This window comes from Bufo bufo, chromosome 6 (genome assembly GCF_905171765.1).
Source record: "Bufo bufo chromosome 6, aBufBuf1.1, whole genome shotgun sequence".
Lineage (NCBI taxonomy): Eukaryota > Metazoa > Chordata > Amphibia > Anura > Bufonidae > Bufo > Bufo bufo.
In genome coordinates this window covers 129,227,583-129,247,344 of record NC_053394.1, presented here as the reverse complement: position 1 = coordinate 129,247,344, position 19,762 = coordinate 129,227,583, and the positions used below count along the sequence as shown (strand labels likewise).

The window sequence follows — 19,762 nt, the reverse complement described above, 5'->3', positions numbered from 1 at the left end:
ATCCTTGTGTAATCCTGACACAGCTGCTCAGTAAAAAGCGTTCATGCTTCAGAGACGACTCAGCTACTGCAACACAATGAGACTTACTCCTTTATTGCTGAACCCACACCGCACACAAAATGATGACGTTGGCTACATGCCAAATTGGAGAAGTGGCACTGACAGCTTGGGTTAGGACTGATGGAAAAGTCATTTGTTTCACAGCAAAAATAATTCTCCCGCTGAGTAAGATCGCCTCATTTGCAATATTTGCAGAGCATTTTTCTGGGTAATTGTACTGACAAAATAAATTCTTGCAAAGCAGCGAGGACGACGAACCGTCCCAGCATCGCTCTTCTCCTCTAATTCACTGACTGAAAATCCATCCGAGCTGGAAAGATTTATTAAATGTAAAACTTCATGGAGGCGGTAGAAGCAAATTGAAGATGAATCTTTCCACTGTTTAAATTTCCCAGAGGAGGAGATTTAAAGTAGATACGTAGAGCTGAGGTGGCTCATAATGCAATTCATTAGGTATTTGTAGGAGTTTCTGGGTGAGGATATATTGCATTTAGTGAACTGCTTCTTAGTGTGATATTTAATGCAAGAAATAAGCTTTCACTTTTCTGAACGTGAACAATAATGCAATGAGTGATTGGGTCACATAATCATTCTGTGATAATTATATGTCTAGAATGATTGGCTGTGACGCAGTAAAAACCCGCCCTCGGCCCTTTTATTGACTCTTTAGTTGTCGGAAGAAACCACGTTTCCTAACATGGCTACCTTACTTTTCCTCTACAGCTAAACCATTTCCAAAGGCCTCATCCCCAAGTCATAGTCCATCTAGCAGTTATGTCAAAAGCACTTCATCTTCTTCCTCTGGCTTTGATTACACCCATGATGCAGAGGCTGCACACATGGCAGCAACGGCCATCTTGAATCTTTCCACTCGATGCTGGGAGATGCCAGAGAATCTTAGTACAAAGCAACAGGACCTACCAAGTAAAGTGAGTATCTGCTTTATCAGTCCCTGCTGCTGCTATGTAATTATACTGCACAGAATTATCCTTCTGCTGGAATCATTTTCTTCTTACCTCTTAAGTATTTGTGCACAACCAGAAACAGGTCCACAAAAATGGTCTGTGGAGATCAATTACTTTTTTTTAACACAGGTTCATGTGTTTAAATCGTTCTTCTGTCTTGGTTGTCCTCATTCATAACTGTTGAGTGTGCAACTCCTTTCCAAGACATCTTCTCCAATTTCTTCTGCCCTTGTCTGTGGTTGCAGTCTATGGACATAGAAGTAGATGAAAATGGCACTTTGGACTTGAGTATGAACAAGCATCGGAAAAGGGAAAACACATTCCCCAGCAGCAGTAGTTGCAGCAGTAGTCCCAGCATGAAGTCTCCAGACCAGTCCCAACGCCAAAACTGTACTAGTGCCACAAGTAGCACTATGACATCACCCCAGTCCAGCCAGACTTCTCGACAAGATGATTGGGATGGACCCATTGACTACACTAAGCCAAATCGCCAACGTGAAGAGGAGCCTGAAGAGGTAGGTTATTGCCTGATGACCCACCATTTGAGCATTTTGCTAAAGGCTTAAATGTTGACATTGCTTAACTTTGGGACAATCCATACTTGTTAGAACGGTTCTTGACAAGAAAATTAACACAAAGTGGGCCCCTGTTGTGACCACCTGCAAACATTTGTAATTTGTGGGAAAATTGGGCAGTATAGGTCCCTTTACATGGGTCAATTATTGGGAATGACAGTCACAGTGACTGATGCTGGATGCTAAATCTAAAGCATCTTCAGACACTTTTGTCTAACTTTACACCACCTATTGGTTGTCTTACTATTTTGGTGTATGTTGGTACAAACGTATGCCATGCCGCGTTACTGCTAAGCCTTGCCCCCTTGTTGAACAAGGCACAAAAAGTGTCTAAATCACATAATAAATGTGGTACAAGGCATGATGGCAGTTTTATAAGTAATATTAAGGGGTGGTGCCATGAATAAAAGTTATCCTTTATCCCCCCCAAACCCAATTACAGGGGTCCCATTCCCCCGTCTTGATGAAGCGGCAGGTCTAGCATGTGCCCTGCTGCTCCATTCATAGTTAAATACAGTGGATAACCATCAATCATGGTACAGCTCTGGAATTCTGGGACATTTAGGCTTGTTGTCTGTGGAATACAGGACAGGTCCTCCACAGTGAAAGATATTCTTTGTATCTGGCTACTCTGACCAAGATATGAGTAACCTGTACAGAGGACCCTGGTCGCTCTGTTAAATCACTTCACCACTTCTAAACGGCACAACCCCTGCATACCTGGTAAAACTTTTAAATCTGCGTCCCTCTGCAAATTCAGGCCACTCCACTGAGTAATCTGGTGCTATTTTTTTCTTTGAAGCCCCCTCATTCCCAAATTAGTGCCTGATATGCAAATGTGGCTGCGTATAGCCAAGGGGGTGGTCCACTGGCACTGAAGGGGAATGATCTACACTCTTTTGATCACTTCCCTTGAGGACAGAGTGTAGGTTCTGCTCCCTTGGCTATATATGGCCACATTTGCATATGACGTATTAGAAGTACTGTCCCCAATAATTCGTGAACAAGGCTGGCGGCGGCGGTTGTGACAGAGAACACAACACATGATTACTTATTAGAGTGATGCCCATTGACAGAGGTATGCACAATTAAACATTGTAACCAGTAACAGCAGTTAAACTCAATAAAAAAAATATCAACTCAGCAGGGCGTTGCCATAGATTCTGCCTTAGTTGCATTATATCTTGTAAGGAATTATATTTTGTATGTATTCATTTTAAGAATTAAAACCTGTTCTCTACTTCTCTTCAAAGTCTGAACCAGCGGGAGCTTCTTTTGCTTCATCAGAAGCTGATGACCAAGAGATGCAGGAGGAGAACTTTGAAGACCGCAAATACCCTGGAGACGTGACGCTCAGCAATTTCAAACTGAAGTTTCTCTCCAAGGACAGCAAGAAAGAGCTGCTGACGTAAGTAAAATGCAATATAATGTGAATTATTAACGTACGAGAGACACAATAGCTTAGTTTGAGCGTCAGACACATTTTAGAAAGTAGGGTAGTTTGTAAAACTTTATCGAAAGATCCAGTTATTACATGGCGTACTCTTGTTAGGAGGGCAGGTAAGTGCGTGTACTGGCAACACCGGCGTTCCACTCATTGTCTAAGGTGCTCGTGTTGTGTAGTTGTTAGAAAAGATCAGATGACATCTAGAGACAAACAAGTTTCTGCAGTTTATCACACAGTTTACATATAGTCCTTGCGACTACAGCATAATGTTTTTTCTTTCTAAGAATATCGTGGCAAGATACACAGGTTGTAGACTGGAGAGCGGAGCAGGGAAAATATTCTATTTTCCCAGATCCTTTCTCCAGCCTAGAACCCTATAGAGGTAAGTCAGTATCATTGTTTCCCTGAGATGCATGAAGGGTCCCCATTTTGCCCAAATGTACCCCTGCATTTAAGTGTACCCATTGCCTGCACTCTGTGTAGGCAGCTATTTTGTGTACTGAAACAATATTCAATGAACTTGCAATCCCATGAATGTTAGTTCAGTCTACAAAGTTGCCGCTTCCACTCTGTGCAGACAAAGGGTACATTTTATTTCTGGAACAATATGGCCCTCCCGTTGGACTTACTTGAAACCAATATTTTCCCAGATATTTTGCTGCACAACGGGATATTCGGCCTATACGTGATGGGGGGTGCGCAAGTCCAAAAGGGGGCGATGGAGGAAAAAAAGCAGGAACCCTCCTGAATGAGTAAGTTGTACATTAAGCCTTTGCTTAGCATACAAAGAAACATAGCAACATTAGGGATGTATCTTCAGACCATGAGAATCAATGATGTTGGAAAGCTTGACATGGTATAAAATTGCTGGGACCAGATAATTGTGGTCCAGCATTACAGCTGTAATGTATATAGAAAATTCTGGTTTGTTGGTACATTTCCCAGAAATGTATGTATTGCAGTTCTCCTTAAATACAGAGGTTTTGCTAGAGTAGAGTCGTCTTGTTTGCTAGTACCTCACCAGAGTAGAGGTTTCTTGTTTGTTAGTACTTCACCAAAGTAGAGGCTTCTTGTTTATTAGTACCTCACCAGAGTAGAGGCTTCTTGTTTATTAGTACCTCGCCAAAGTAGAGTCTTCTTGTTTGCTAGTCCTCACCTTAGTAGAGGCTTCTTTTTTATTAGTACCTCACCAAAGTAGAGTCTTCTTGTTTGCTAGTCCTCACCTTAGTAGAGGCTTCTTTTTTATTAGTACCTCACCAGAGTAGAGGCTTCTTGTTTGCTAGTCCTCACCTTAGTAGAGGCTTCTTGTTTATTAGTACCTCACCAGAGTAGAGGCTTCTTGTTTGCTAGTCCTCACCTTAGTAGAGGCTTCTTGTTTATTAGTACCTCACCAGAGTAGAGGCTTCTTGTTTGTTAGTACCTCACGAAAGTAGAGTCTTCTTGTTTGCTAGTCCTCACCTTAGTAGAGGCTTCTTGTTTGTTAGTATTTCTACAGAGTAGAAGTTTCTTGTTTATTAGTACTTCATTGGTCTAGAGGTTTCTTGTCTCTTAGTATTTCATAAGACTAAAGGTTTCCTGTTTGTTACTATCTCACCAGAGTAGACATTTCTTGTTTGTTAGCACTCTTCTTTTATAGATCTGGTAGTTTTAGATTAACTATTGGGAGAAAAAAAAAAATCTAAACACTGTACTGGCCAAGGTTATGCATACATAATGAATGGACATCACATCTTCACCCCTATGCCAACAGAGGTTAGCATTTGTTTGCATCCTTAGAAACAATTCCTTGTTGTAGATAGAGATAGCATTACCAGACATCAGTTTCCCTCTACTTTCTTCCGTAAGTTGAAATGCCAAGGTTTCGTGAACTATAAAAGGTTGTCAACCTGTGCTGAAGACCTACTACTGGATTTCACTGAAGCCTCGTTTCTCTGGCACTTAGGCCCTTGTATTGATTTTATTGGTTATGTTATAGCTACACATTGTTTGGAAATTATCATCGTCCTAGCTTTCATCATTATATATCCTTTTATCTGTACTAATATATATTCTAATTTCATTAAAATAACAACTGTAATATCACCCCAAATGATTGCCTTTTGACCATTGTCTTAAGCCCTGGAAATATTCCTGGGCTGATTTGTGGATTATTGATGTTTCCTGCTTCATCTACCTTATCTTAAAGGAACTATACAAGAGTCTAGAACTTCAGTATAACAAATCTTTATGTAAGACAGCAGACTTTTCAGAGTATTTGGCCTGTGTATGCTCTCTGGAACAATCAGTTGTAGAAAGTAGAGGAATTGCTCCTTTTAGGAACCCAAGAAAACTTATAACATTATACTGCTTGAATTAGTAATTTGAGTTCTTACAACTTGAACACCACCTGCCTTGCCCTCCCCCTACGAGTTAACTACAGACGTCCTTATGTGTTTGTTGGTATCATATTACCCGCTTGAGCTCGGTACCCGTGCCCACGTCTTGCACTGTGGTGTTCTTTATGTTTTTTTATCTGGTAAATTCTGTCGTATTTGGTGTGTTTGTAGATGAGCGCCTAATGACTGAGTGGCTCTGAGCACATAGCCCTTGTCTATTATTGTGGTGATGGTGTCTGGATCTTCATTGATAACAAACTTTACGAAACATTATGGGCAACATAGCAGCAAACCTGTTCACCTGGAAAACGATAAATGACAGTCAATGGCCCTGGTCGGCTGTGTGACCTAAATAGACGCGTTTCGGTTACAACCAAAGAATTAATGAGTTATTCCAAGTTACTTTTTTGACCCTTCTCTTCTATTTCTTGATATTATAAACCTGCCTGCGTGAACCCAGGGTACACATCAAAGATATGAGATGAACAATCATAGTCAATATTCTTTCAGACCTTGCACACATAATACAAGTGTCCAGAATGCACTGAAATGAACTGCAATGCTTTTGAAAGGTCAAGCACTTAAGCTGGTCATACATGGTGATATCTCCTCAACATATTGGAATTTTTTTGTTTGTTTGTTTTCTGGATACTAAATACCGTGGAATAATAACAAAATGATTGCTTCCTATGGTGTTGGGGATACACGTACATAGACAACTTTACGTAGATTTCATTTATTTTTTGTAACCTCCAGTGCTTTTTATTAACATAGAGTTTTCTCTGCATGCAGCTGCCCTACACCAGGATGTGATGGAAGCGGACACATTACTGGAAACTACGCCTCTCACCGCAGGTTAGACCTCTCTTGGATACTCCTTTGTGCTTTGGCTTGCAGGCTATTTAGTACTATCCCGCACACCTCCTTTTTTTTTTATTTTGGCTTATCCAGTTATCTATCTGTTCTCTTTCAGTCTTTCTGGTTGCCCTCTTGCTGACAAGAGTCTCAGAAACCTGATGGCTGCACACTCTGCTGATCTCAAGTATGTTTGCGCTGAGCTGAACTGCTACTCCTGACTTTTTTTCTTTCCCTCCTGCTTGTCAAAATCTGCTGAGGCTGAACAAATGCTTGTAGTGGGTCATTTAAACCGGGGAAGGAAAAAATGCATAATGGAGACGTATTGATTACTATTAGTGTCTGTCATTTGAGCTCTAAGCAGATTTTGCTTCTTTAGTCTAATTTCTGCACTCTTTGTCCACCCTGCTTTCCTTATTTGCTACAGAATGGATGTCAAGTATATAATAAACCATGTGTAAACTATAGCATGCTAGTTTAGGACATTTCCATCTTACTGCCCCCTACTGGCTGCTATCAGCATTGCAATACGGATAATTCTATTAAACTATCAATCGACAGAAGCGTAACTATAAAAGGCTGGACCCCATAGCAGATTTTTGAATGGGCCGCCCCTCCCCTCTCCTCCCACAAATTCCCTACAATCCCCCTTACCACAGCTAGTCAAGACCACCTACGCTTGCCTTGCCACGCTTGCCCACACAGTAAAACTCATTATTGTCCTCACACAGTAGTTAGGTTGCCTTAGTGCCCCAAACAGTAGAATGCTCCCTTACTACCCCGGCACAGTAGTTATGCCCCCTTACTACACACTTTTGCTTTGTGTTTGTTATAACTAACCCTCACACATTCATCACATATGTGGATACCACCTTACACACATTCACCATACGCAGGGATGCTCTTATACACACATTCACCACACACGGAAGCTCTTATACAAACATTCGCCACACACATGGATGCTCCCATACATAGATCGATGGACAGCATGGGTGACATCATAGTCACGTGATGTGACACGCCTGGGATATATCTAGAAAAGGCTGAGCTCCCTTACACATTTTTTGCATGGATCCCCATCAAGCATGAAAATGTAATGTAGGTCTACAAGCAGCATATTTTGCCACCTCAAATCTGCAATGAAATCCGCTTGTACAATGGGTACAGACATATACAGTACATATAAGGGTGAGTTTATATCACTGCTATATATTTCCACTGTTAGAGGAGCAGAACAATGGATGTGCAACGGACAGGGGCAATGGCCATGGGTCCCTCAAAGCAAATGTTTGTCGCTATGCCAGTTGCAGTGAAGCAACAAGGACACAGGGCCCCTTTTAGTAATGTAGTGTTGGATGGTACTCAGGTGTAGGAATGCCAGAGTGGTGTAGGGTAGCCTATAATGTCCCTTACTGTTGGTGCACATTGCCACGGTGCTCCTACCAGGATACACTGGAACCCAGGCATTGTCGTCCGAAGCAGACAAAGGGGGTAGTTGATATAGGGGATGATGAAATAGATTGAGTCCAGACCTTGTGATGAAGTTGATAACAGCTTTACTTTCAATAAACTTTTCTCCAAACGATTTACAGACTTGGTCTTGGTTCCTGCAGACCTCCGCAACACCCCCGGCTGGGAGCAATCCGTTAACCAGCAGTTCCCAGCAGGCTTTAGCATTAACTGTGGCAGGCAAACTCCTCTCTGCTAAGTCTGTTGCTCTCTGACTCTGCTGTGCTTACAGGCTGGCTATAGAACTCAGCTTCCTCTTTAGGCTGTACTCCACCTTGTAATCTGGTCTGTCTCTAGCTTTGTCCAGGGAAAACTTTCTTCTCCTGGCTTCTGAGGCTTCAGGCTTCTGCCTCCATGTCCAGCTGAGCTGAAGTTGCTCCAGCTGGTTTAGACAGGGCTCGTCCAACAGGGATGGGCTCCTGCTGCCTTCCCCTAGCAGGGGGTACTCTCCACTCCTTCCCCTAGCAGGGGGTACTCTCCACTCCTTCCCCTAACAGGGGGTACTCTCGAACTCACTAGAAACTGAACTCCACCCTCCCTGCAGCAAGCGGGACACGCCCACCACACCACAGAGGGGGGTGTTGGAAGGGAAAAGAAGGCTCCATTCTCTGTACCTGTAGCTCTGCCATTGATGCTGCCACCTGCTGGTGAACCAGGCATATTACAATTGAACACAAACAGTTGCAAAATAGGAGATGTACATTATGCAGGACCTGGAAATTAATACACAGGATGACATTAGGTTAACCATAGGAGACAGTAGCGGAGTGCAGAAGTAATAATGCACCTCTGGGGCGTTACAGATGTAACGGAAGTGCTGGATTCGGTACATAACTGACACATACAGAGCTGAACACATTCCATTGACCACTACACAAATATATACACATCACACTCATATACTGTATATATATTACTCATGTATATGCAGTACACAAACATATACACATCACACTCGTATAATGTGTATATATTACTCATGTATATGCATTACACAAACATATACACATCACACTCGTATAATGTGTATATATATTGTAAGGGATCGCTGTACTTGGGGGGATCATTCTCACAAGAATCATCTTCAGGACACCAGGTTTCAGGTCCAAACAGTGCATTTATTGTGCCTCAGCAAACCAAACATAAATAATACAAAATAAACACCTGCCCGGCTGGGCTCTAACTAAACATGAAGTTCCTGACTCACCTAAGTCTCAGTTCACACCCTGTGAACCCATGCGGCTTTGTCAGCCAATGTCCCACGGCCTCCTGGCTGTACAGAGTCCAGTATGCCCACTGTCTCCAGTTCAGTGTTTATAGTGGGGGATTGGGGCTTAGTAGTCCGCCTGTCTATAGCCCTGCGACCCTCCCAGGCGTTGCTTCGTCACCCAACTCCAGGCTATTTCCCAGCCTTGTGTTCCCTCAGCCTTGCCCCGCTGAGACCACACTGGCAGGGACTCCAGGCCTCTGTCCACAGGTAACACACTGCCCCCTTGCTGACACCCTGGGAGGTGCTTTGTGCCAGCCTGATTACATCCAGCTGGTCTCACCTGTGGTGGACTAGGGGTGTGGACCGAACTATCCACCCCTTCCTTGCCTCTACCCTGCGTGAGACCTGTCACTGTCTCACAATATATATATATATTACACATGTATATGCATTACACACACATTTATATATATATATATATATACACACACATAACACTCATATACTACAGGGAGTGCAGAATTATTAGGCAAGTTGTATTTTTGAGGATTAATTTTATTATTGAACAACAACCATGTTCTCAATGAACCCAAAAAACCCATTAATATCAAAGCTGAATATTTTTGGAAGTAGTTTTTAGTTTGTTTTTAGTTTTAGCTATTTTAGGGGGATATCTGTGTGTGCAGGTGACTATTACTGTGCATAATTATTAGGCAACTTAACAAAAAACAAATATATACCCATTTCAATTATTTATTTTTACCAGTGAAACCAATATAACATCTCAACATTCACAAATATACATTTCTGACATTCAAAAACAAAACAAAAACAAATCAGTGACCAATATAGCCACCTTTCTTTGCAAGGACACTCAAAAGCCTGCCATCCATGGATTCTGTCAGTGTTTTGATCTGTTCACCATCAACATTGCGTGCAGCAGCAACCACAGCCTCCCAGACACTGTTCAGAGAGGTGTACTGTTTTCCCTCCTTGTAAATCTCACATTTGATGATGGACCACAGGTTCTCAATGGGGTTCAGATCAGGTGAACAAGGAGGCCATGTTATTAGATTTTCTTCTTTTATAACCTTTCTTGCCAGCCACGCTATGGAGTACTTGGACGCGTGTGATGGAGCATTGTCCTGCATGAAAATCATGTTTTTGAAGGATGCAGACTTCTTCCTGTACCACTGCTTGAAGAAGGTGTCTTCCAGAAACTGGCAGTAGGACTGGGAATTGAGCTTGACTCCATCCTCAACCCGAAAAGGCCCCACAAGCTCATCTTTGATGATACCAGCCCAAACCAGTACTCCACCTCCACCTTGCTGGCGTCTGAGTCGGACTGGAGCTCTCTGCCCTTTACCAATCCAGCCACGGGCCTATCCATCTGGCCCATCAAGACTCACTCTCATTTCATCAGTCCATAAAACCTTAGAAAAATCTGTCTTGAGATATTTCTTGGCCCGGTCTTGACGTTTCAGCTTGTGTGTCTTGTTCAGTGGTGGTCGTCTTTCAGCCTTTCTTACCTTGGCCATGTCTCTGAGTATTGCACACCTTGTGCTTTTGGGCACTCCAGTGATGTTGCAGCTCTGAAATATGGCCAAACTGGTGGCAAGTGGCATCTTGGCAGCTGCACGCTTGACTTTTCTCAGTTCATGGGCAGTTATTTTGCGCCTTGGTTTTTCCACACGCTTCTTGCGACCCTGTTGACTATTTTGAATGAAACGCTTGATTGTTCGATGATCACGCTTCAGAAGCTTTGCAATTTTAAGAGTGCTGCATCCCTCTGCAAGATATCTCACTATTTTTGACTTTTCTGAGCCTGTCAAGTCCTTCTTTTGACCCATTTTGCCAAAGGAAAGGAAGTTGCCTAATAATTATGCACACCTAATATAGGGTGTTGATGTCATTAGACCACACCCCTTCTCATTACAGAGATGCACATCACCTAATATGCTTAATTGGTAGTAGGCTTTCGAGCCTATACAGCTTGGAGTAAGACAACATGCATAAAGAGGATGATGTGGTCAAAATACTCATTTGCCTAATAATTCTGCACGCAGTGTATATATATATTACGCATGTATATGCATTACACACACATATATATATATATATATATATATATATATACATACACAGCACACTCATATACCGTATATATATTACACACATATACATGTTCCACAAACAAACTTACATATTTATACACACATCACACAGACAGCTACCTATTCTGCTGAAGAAGTAGGGGCCATTACACCCCTGACCCATCCCAGGGCGCAGTGGAGGGGGATATTCAGTAAGCCAGCAGCCATCGGCAAGGGGGGAAGCAGCTTTAGGCCAGACACACACAAGCGAGTTGAATGTGAGGAACTGGTAGTGTGTCAGTGAGAGGTCCTGCTCCACTGACAGGATTGCCCAACATTATTAATTGCATTTATAATGATGTTTTACCGTTAAAGTCCTGAAATCTACTGAATTACACTGACATAATGCTGTCAGTGTAATACAACTGATTCCAGGACCTTCAGAGGAGGGAAGGTCAGGATGGGACCCCCACTCTGACACGCAGAGAGTTCCTTGTGTGTGTCTGGTCTTAGATGTGCTGTGACGACATCTGATGCTCGCTGCTATCCAGTGGTCCTGGAGCCTGTGCGCTCAGGTATGCTAGCTGCTAAAATGAGGGGTGAAATGTAAGAGGGCAGACATTCATGGGCGCCCCTGGAGCGCATGGCGCCTGCCTGGGCACACACACACAGTAATCATTATACTACCACTGCAGGACCCACAGCAGCCGCCACAGCTGCTACGTTGGTAGTTCTTCTCCTCACAATGGAGAATATCAATTTGTGGGTTAAAGGTCCCTATGGCTATACAGTTGACATGGCATCACCAGCCAGTTTGTTTTCTTATCTCCTCAGCATCCTCCATCTCACCTTTCCCTATCACAGTAAAATTACACATCAATAAATATCCCTACGTGATACTGAATGCATTTGCACCTTGAAAATGCTCATTATCACCCCTGATATACAGCCTGATTGTCGTATGAGGCTTCACTCAACACACAGATTGCATTCTCATGGATACTGAGAATAGCCCACAAAGATGTCCACTTCCGCCAGATTACAGTTTAGGCCTTGTTCACATATCTGTTCGGAGATCCGGAAGACTGTTCTGGCACAGAGCAGCCTGGTGGATCTCACAGGGTCCGGCGTTGCCTCGGTCAGTCGCTATTGACCGCAGTATCTAAGGGGGTTAAACGGCACGATCCGGACCGTTAGAGCAGGTACCTGGCTGTCATGAGAGCTCATGCTCTCCACTGCACAGTAGACCCATGCCATAAAAAGAAATATTGGCAGTCACTAACTGGTTAAACTCATATGAGTTCTGTCGCTGAAAAAGTGATGATCTCCTCTCAGTTTTGTTTCAGTGTTTTTTGTGATTCTGTAACATTCCATTATATTCTGATGCTTTTTTTCATGCTTGTGAAAAAACTGAGGAATAGTGCATAACATCTCCTAGCAATCATAAGTGAAAACGGACTGTCTGGCAGTGTGTTTCATCTTTTTTCACTGACCCATTGACTTGAGTGGACATGTCCTGTGTGAAAATATGAAGACATAGAACACGCTGCAATTTTTTTCCTGTGAAACGATCACCCGTTAAAAAGAAATCACCCATGTAAATAAACCAATTTACTTCAAAGGGGCTGTCACACTTCAACAAGTGGCATTTATCATGTAAAGAAAGTTAATTCAAGACACTTACTAATGTATTGTGATTGTCCATATTGCTTCTTTTGCTGGCTTTAGATATTTTTCCATTGCATTACACACTGCTCGTTTCCATGGTTATGACCACCCTGCCAGGGCCGGACTGGGGATAAAAACCAGCCCTGGGAAAAGTTGCATACCAGCCCCACAGCATTGCCTCATTATTTACTTGTTTATAAAAGGGGAAAGCATTCATTTTAAAATACGTGTGTGAACACGAATATGAATATGAACAGTATTTTCCCAACCAGGATGCCTCCAACTGTTGCAAAACTACAACTCTCAGCATGCTCAGACAGTGTTTTACCACGCCCTTTGACCCCCCCCCTTTTTAGTTGGCCACCTATTTAACCACTTCCCATCTGGGCCCTTTGCCCCCTTCCTGACCAGGCCAAATTTTGCAAAACTGACATATCTCACTTTATGTGGTAATAACTTTGGAACACCTTTATTTATCCAAGTCATTCAGAGATTGTTTTCTCGTGACACATTGTACTTCATGATAGTCATAAATTTGAGTCAAAATATTTCACCTTTATTTATGAAAAAATCCCAAATTTACCCAAAAATTTGAAAAATTCGCAATTTTCTAAATTTCAATTTCTCTGCTTTCAAAACAGAAAGTGATACCTCATAAAATAGTTATTATTTAACATTTCCCATATGTCTACTTTATGTTGGCATCATTTTGGAAATGTCATTTTATTTTTTTAGGACGTTAGAAGGCTTAGAAGTTTAGAAGCAATTCTTCAAATTTGTAAGAAAATTGCCAAAACCCACTTTATAAGGACCAGTTCAGGTCTGAAGTCACTTTGTGGGGCCTACATAGTGGATACCCCCATAAATGACCCCATTGTAGAAACTACACCCCTTAAGGTATTCAAAACCGATTTTACAAACTTTGTTAACCCTTTAGGCGTTCCACAAGAATTAAAGGAAAATGGAGATCAAATTTTTAAATTTCACTTTTTTGGCAGATTTTCCATTTTAATCAATTTTTTTCTTTAACACATCGATGGTTAACAGCCAAACAAAACTCAATATTTATTACCCAGATTCTGCGGTTTACAGAAACACCCCACATGTGGTCGTAAACTGCTGTATGGGCACACGGCAGGGCGCAGAAGGAAAGGAACTCCACATGGTTTTTAGATGCCATGTCCCATTTGAAGCCCCCTGATGCACCCTAACAGTAGAAACTCCCAAGAAGTGACCCCATTTTGGAAACTAGGGGATAAGGTGCCAGTTTTATTAGTACTATTTTTGGGTACATATGATTTTTTGATCATTCATTATAACACTTTATTGGGCAAGGTGACCAAAAAATTGGTTGTTTTAGCACAGTTTCTATTTATTTATTTTTACAGCGTTCACCTGAGGGGTTCAGTCAAGTGACATTTTTATAGAGCAGATTGTTACGGACGTGGCGATACCTAATATGTATACTTTTTCTCATTTATTAAAGTTTTACACAATAATAGCATTTTTGAAACAAAAAAATTATGTTTTAATGTGTCCATGTTCTGAGAGCTATAGTTTTTTTATTTTTTGAGAGATTTTCTTATGTAGGGGCTCATTTTTTGCGGGATGAGGTGACGGTTTTATTGGTACTATTTTGTGGGACATACGCGTTTTTGATCACTTGGTGTTGCACCTTTTGTGATGCAAGGTGACAAAAATTGCTTGTTTTGACACAGTTTTTTTTATTTTTTTTTTACGGTGTTCACCCGAGGGGTTAGGTCATGTGATATTTTTATAGAGCTGGTTTTTACGGACGCGGCAATACCTAATATGTATACTTTTTTTTATTTGTTTTACTTTAACACAATAATAGCATTTTTGAAACCAAAAAAATGATGTTTTAGTGTCTCCATGTTCTAAGAGCTATAGTTTTTTTATTTTTTGAGAGATTTTCTTATGTAGGGGCTCATTTTTTGCGGGATGAGGTGACGGTTTTATTGGTACCATTTTGTGGGACATACGCATTTTTGATCACTTGGTGTTGCACCTTTTGTGATGCAAGGTGACAAAAATTGCTTGTTTTGACACAGTTTTTTTTATTTATTTTTTACGGTGTTCACCCGAGGGGTTAGGTCATGTGATATTTTTATAGAGCTGGTTTTTACGGACGCGGCAATACTAAATATGTCTATTTTATTTTATTTTTTCTATTTTTTTTTTTTTTTTTATTCCTTACTTGGGATTTTATTTTTTTTTTACATGTGAACCTTTTTTTTATTTTATTTTTTCAACACTTTATTTTATTTTTATTTTATTTTACACTTTTCGTCCCCCATAAGGTCATACAAGACCTCTGGGGGACATTTACTTCACTTTTTTTTTTTTTTTTCACTGTTGATTTCTCCTGTAACTGGGGCTGACATAGTAGCCCCAGTTACAGTGGAAATGCACCCCTATAGAGGCTGTACAGCAGCAATCCTGCGCTGTACAGCCTCAGTGCAGGGCTGATCGAGGTCTCTGAGAGACCTCACACAGCTCCTGCACTCTCCGGTCCCGGCGGTCACATGACCGCCGGGCCGGAACAGGAAGCGCACAGCGCTTCCTGCTCTGCAGACACAGCGCTCGGTGAGCGCTGTGTCTGCAGCGATCGTGAAGGCAGGGACACCTGGGCACTGTCCCTGCCTTGTCTTAGGGTTGCCCTGCTGTCACTGACAGCGGGCAACCCGATCAGCAGCTGCACGATTAGCGTGCAGCTGCTATTTCTGACAGGACGTTTTAAAACGTGCTGTCAGAAATAGACGTCCACCCATAGGACGTTTATATCCTATGGGCGGACGTGAGGCGGTTAATGATTGTTGCATGCAACATTGTACTTGATCAGCTATTTTAGATATTCTACGGCAGTCCTGTTACAATCCCCCCCAATGAGCCTTTCGACCAAATAATAAAAATATTTATAAATATTTATATGCTGCAAAAAAAAATAAAAAATCTGCAATGTAAAATCGATAATAAAGATCAACTACAAACATAAACATATTTCACATAAAAACTTACAGTTACTTGGCTTGGCCCTTGGGGATCTCAGACGCCACTTCAACACTTGGCTGGGGGGCTCGGTGGAGCTGATGTGCTTTATCCTAATGAGAAAGATTTCATAATAAGGATTTGGAGAAGGGGCAGAGGGATAGCAGAGCAGGGAGAGGCTGGTGCTGCTACTAGGGGGTCATACCATGGGGGAGTAATAAAGGCCACCATAATGCCCCCCCAGTAGTAACAATTCTCCTCTAATTCTCTATAATGTGCAAAACATACCCCTTTGTAATGCCCCCAGTTGAGCTAATGTTCCCATAATGTGCCAATATAAAATACCCCTTCTCAGTGCCCCCGTAGATGACCCCCATAGTGCTCCCCCTCCCTCCCCATAGTACCCACCATAATGTGTCCCAGTATAAAATGCCCCTATACAGAGCCCCCCATATAAAATACCCCTTCTTTTTAGCCTCAGTAGATGCCCCTATAGTGCCACTCAATAATCTGCCAGTAATAAGTGCCCCAATAGATGCCCCCAATCATGTGCCAGTAAGATGTGCCCCCATAGATGCCCCCAATCATGTGCCAGTAATAAGAGCCCCCCCACCATCATGTGCCAGTAGCCGCCCCTTATGTGCCAGTAGCCCCCCCTTATCATGTGCCAGTAGCCCCCCCTTATCATGTGCCAGTAGTCCCCCCATCATGTGCCAGTAGTCCCCCCATCATGTGCCACTAGTCCCCCCATCATGTGCCACTAGTCCCCCCATCATGTGCCAGTAGTCGTCCTTATGTGCCAGTAGCCCCCCCTTATCATGTGCCAGTAGTCCCCCTTATGTGCCAGTAGCCCCCCCTATCATGTGCCAGTAGTCCCCCTTATGTGCCAGTAACCCCCCTTATGTGCCAGTAGTCCCCCTTATGTGCCAGTAGCCCCCCTTATGTGCCAGTAGTCCCCCTTATGTGCCAGTAGCCGCCCCTTATGTGCCAGTAGCCGCCCCTTATGTGCCAGTAGCCCCCTTATCATGTGCCAGTAGCCCCCATATCATGTGCCAGTAGCCCCCTTTATCATGTGCCAGTAGCCCCCTTTATCATGTGCCAGTAGCCCCCTTTATCATGTGCCAGTAGCCCCCCTTATGTGCCAATAGTCCCCCTTATGTGCCAGTAGCCCCCATTATGTGCCAATAGCCCCCTTATGTGCCAGTAGCCCCCTTATCATGTGCCAGTAGCACCCCATCATGTGCCTGTAGTCCCCCTTATGTGCCAGTAGCCCCCCTTATGTGCCAGTAGCCCCCATATCATGTGCCAGCCCAGTAGTCCCCCCTTATCATGTGCCAGCCCAGTAGTCCCCCCTTATCATGTGCCAGCCCAGTAGTCCCCCCTTATCATGTGCCAGTATTGTACCTATATTTAAAAATAAAAAAAACACTTATACTTACCTCCAGCGATGCGATGCAGGCCTCTTCCGGCCTGTGTCCCTTGCTATACGGCTCAGGCGGCGCGATGACGTCATCGGGCTGCCTGCACTGGCCTCTGATAGGCTGCCAGCACTAGGCCGGCAGCCTATCAGAGGAACAGGAGGGGACACACCTCTCCCTCCCCTGCCGTAGCATAGACCTCTGTATCGCCATCCTGAGGAAGGTGATACAGATAACTATGGAGATGAGCGCTTCCACAATGGAAGCACTCATCTCCTGCTGCTGTGCCCTGCCGCCGACCGCCCCCACTTGTCACCAGGGCCGCGGCCTTGCGGCACTCAGGCCTTCCGGCCTAGCGGGAAATTTCCCGGTATCCCGGCAGGCCAGTCCGGCCCTGCACCCTGCAATCCAGCAGCGGTGGCCATGCTTACACGCATAGAAAAAAGCATCATCCTCTCTGGTGGCCAGGACCGTGGGAGTGCACATAGGCTGGTGTTTACTCACTCCCACTGTCCCGACCACCAGAGAGGCCAATGCTTTTTCCTATAGTGTGCAAGCACGTCCACCGCTGCTGGATTGCAGGGTGGTCATAACCATGGAAATGAGCAGAGTATAATGAGATGGAAAAATGAATCAAGCCAGCAAAATAAGCACTATGGACAATCACAATACATTAGTAAGTGGCTTGTATTAACTTTCTCTACATGATAAAAGTCACTTGCTGAAGTAAGACAGCCACTTTAATGTTTTCGGACCATCCAGTGCTGTCCATCTTAAACTCGTTACCCAACATGAAAATCATTTGTGTGCATGAACCCTTAAGGCCCCCATACACATTAGTATATTGTCTGCAAAACCCGGCAATAATAGAAGGTTCGGCCGACAGTCTAAGGCATCTTGCACATAAACGTATTTTTGCTCTGTGTCCATTCCTTTTTTTTTGTGGACCGTATACGGAACTATTGATTTCAATGGGTCTGCAAAAAAAAAGGAAGGTACTCCATGTGCATTCCGTTTCCGTATTTCCATTCCGCCAAAAAATAGAACATGTCCTATTATTGTCTGCATTACGGACAAGGAAAGTACTGTTTTATTAGGGGCCAGCTGTTCCTTTCCGCAAAATACGGAATGCACACGGACGTTACCCGTATTTTTTGCGGATCCGTTTTTTGCGGACCGCAAATTACATACGGTCGTGTGCAAGAGGCCTAATGTGTATGGGGAGCTCCTAACTCTCTCTCGACAGATGATATTGGGGCCCCATCCTTTTGTTCGCCCCGGAGATAAGCCACCAACAGAAGTGTCTGGTAATGGCCTTCTCCACTCTCCCAATTGAATACACATACACATTTGGCTTTGGGGAAGCCGGGTGGGAGTCGGGAGTGATAGCTGTCGGCCAAACGATCATTTGTCTGACAGTTTTTGAATGTGTATGGCCGCCCTTAGTTTCATAGAAATGATGTCATGATACGATTATTGTTTCATTACACGTGCCTAACAATATTTTCTTAATTTAATGGAAATATTCCTTTCATCATCTGTATGGACACCTATCCGGGACAGAAGTAAAACCACAAGTATCTCTATGATTTTTTCCTCCAGTTTTCATATTTCCTGTCTTCTTTTTTCCAGGTGCCCTACCCCAGGATGTGATGGCTCTGGACACATTACAGGGAATTATGCGTCTCATCGGAGGTAAGAGCTTCTGGGAATTAATTACCGTATTTTTTTTTATAGCTTGCATTGTGTTTCTAAGGCCCAACTTGATTTAAGCAAGAAAATCACACAGGGCAAGGTATTTCTGTGACTTGCGTCATGGTCCTTGTATATGAACTAGGCAGTAAAAATGTTAAAGGGACGAAGTCTATTATTTATGTGTCAGTTATTTATAAGCATTCAATATTAGAACATTAACGGGAACCTGTCAGCCTCTTTTTGCTCTCCCAACCAACCTCTATGCTATCATTATGTGGTCCCTGATGGTGTTCTTATCTTCTCACCTGTGGGTGACAATGCCACTTAGCAGCACCCATTAAATGAACATGACCTTCCTAACACAGTGTGAAAAGAGCCTTACGCATATCCCTCTAAGATGCCGTGGCTTCTCCTTTGTCAGTGTAGTCCATCATGAGTTCAGATCTTTATGAATTGCTGCTATTCCTAGATACCGTGATTCGGTGGTGCCTCATTCTCTGGATTTTTTTTTTGCTATCAATATACTGTAGCTAGGCCAGTGGGTGAACAGTCTGAGAAGAGGTTGTACTGTGTATGTGAACTAAGCAGATGTCAGTAATTACATCCTCTTCTATGAATTTATAGCTTGTCAGGCTGTCCTCGTGCCAAGAAAAGCGGAATGAAGGTTACACCCACTAAAGATGACAAGGACGACCCGGAGCTAATGAAGTGAGTGGAACCTTAGAATGTGATGAGAAGAATATAAGAATCGGAGAAAAAAAATGTACTTGTTTGTAATTGGTTTAGGAGGACGTTACTGAGGGGCCCTCAGGCCATTGTCCGAGCGGCATCAAACACATCAGGATAGAAGTGACATCAATGAAGTACATTATAACAGAGG

The 19,762-nt window shown here is 43.1% G+C and overlaps 1 protein-coding gene across 1 annotated transcript in view; it reads left to right on the top strand.

Annotated features, from left to right (window-relative positions):
- Positions 1–19,762, top strand: part of MYT1 (myelin transcription factor 1) — a 38,990-nt gene that overhangs the window by 11,365 nt on the left and 7,863 nt on the right. Inside the window, exons 10-16 of the mRNA XM_040435827.1 lie at positions 845–989; positions 1,271–1,540; positions 2,854–3,008; positions 6,215–6,277; positions 6,396–6,464; positions 18,820–18,882; positions 19,507–19,590. Coding sequence (XP_040291761.1) covers positions 845–989; positions 1,271–1,540; positions 2,854–3,008; positions 6,215–6,277; positions 6,396–6,464; positions 18,820–18,882; positions 19,507–19,590 — 849 coding nt within the window. The remainder of the gene's footprint in view (positions 1–844; positions 990–1,270; positions 1,541–2,853; positions 3,009–6,214; positions 6,278–6,395; positions 6,465–18,819; positions 18,883–19,506; positions 19,591–19,762) is intronic.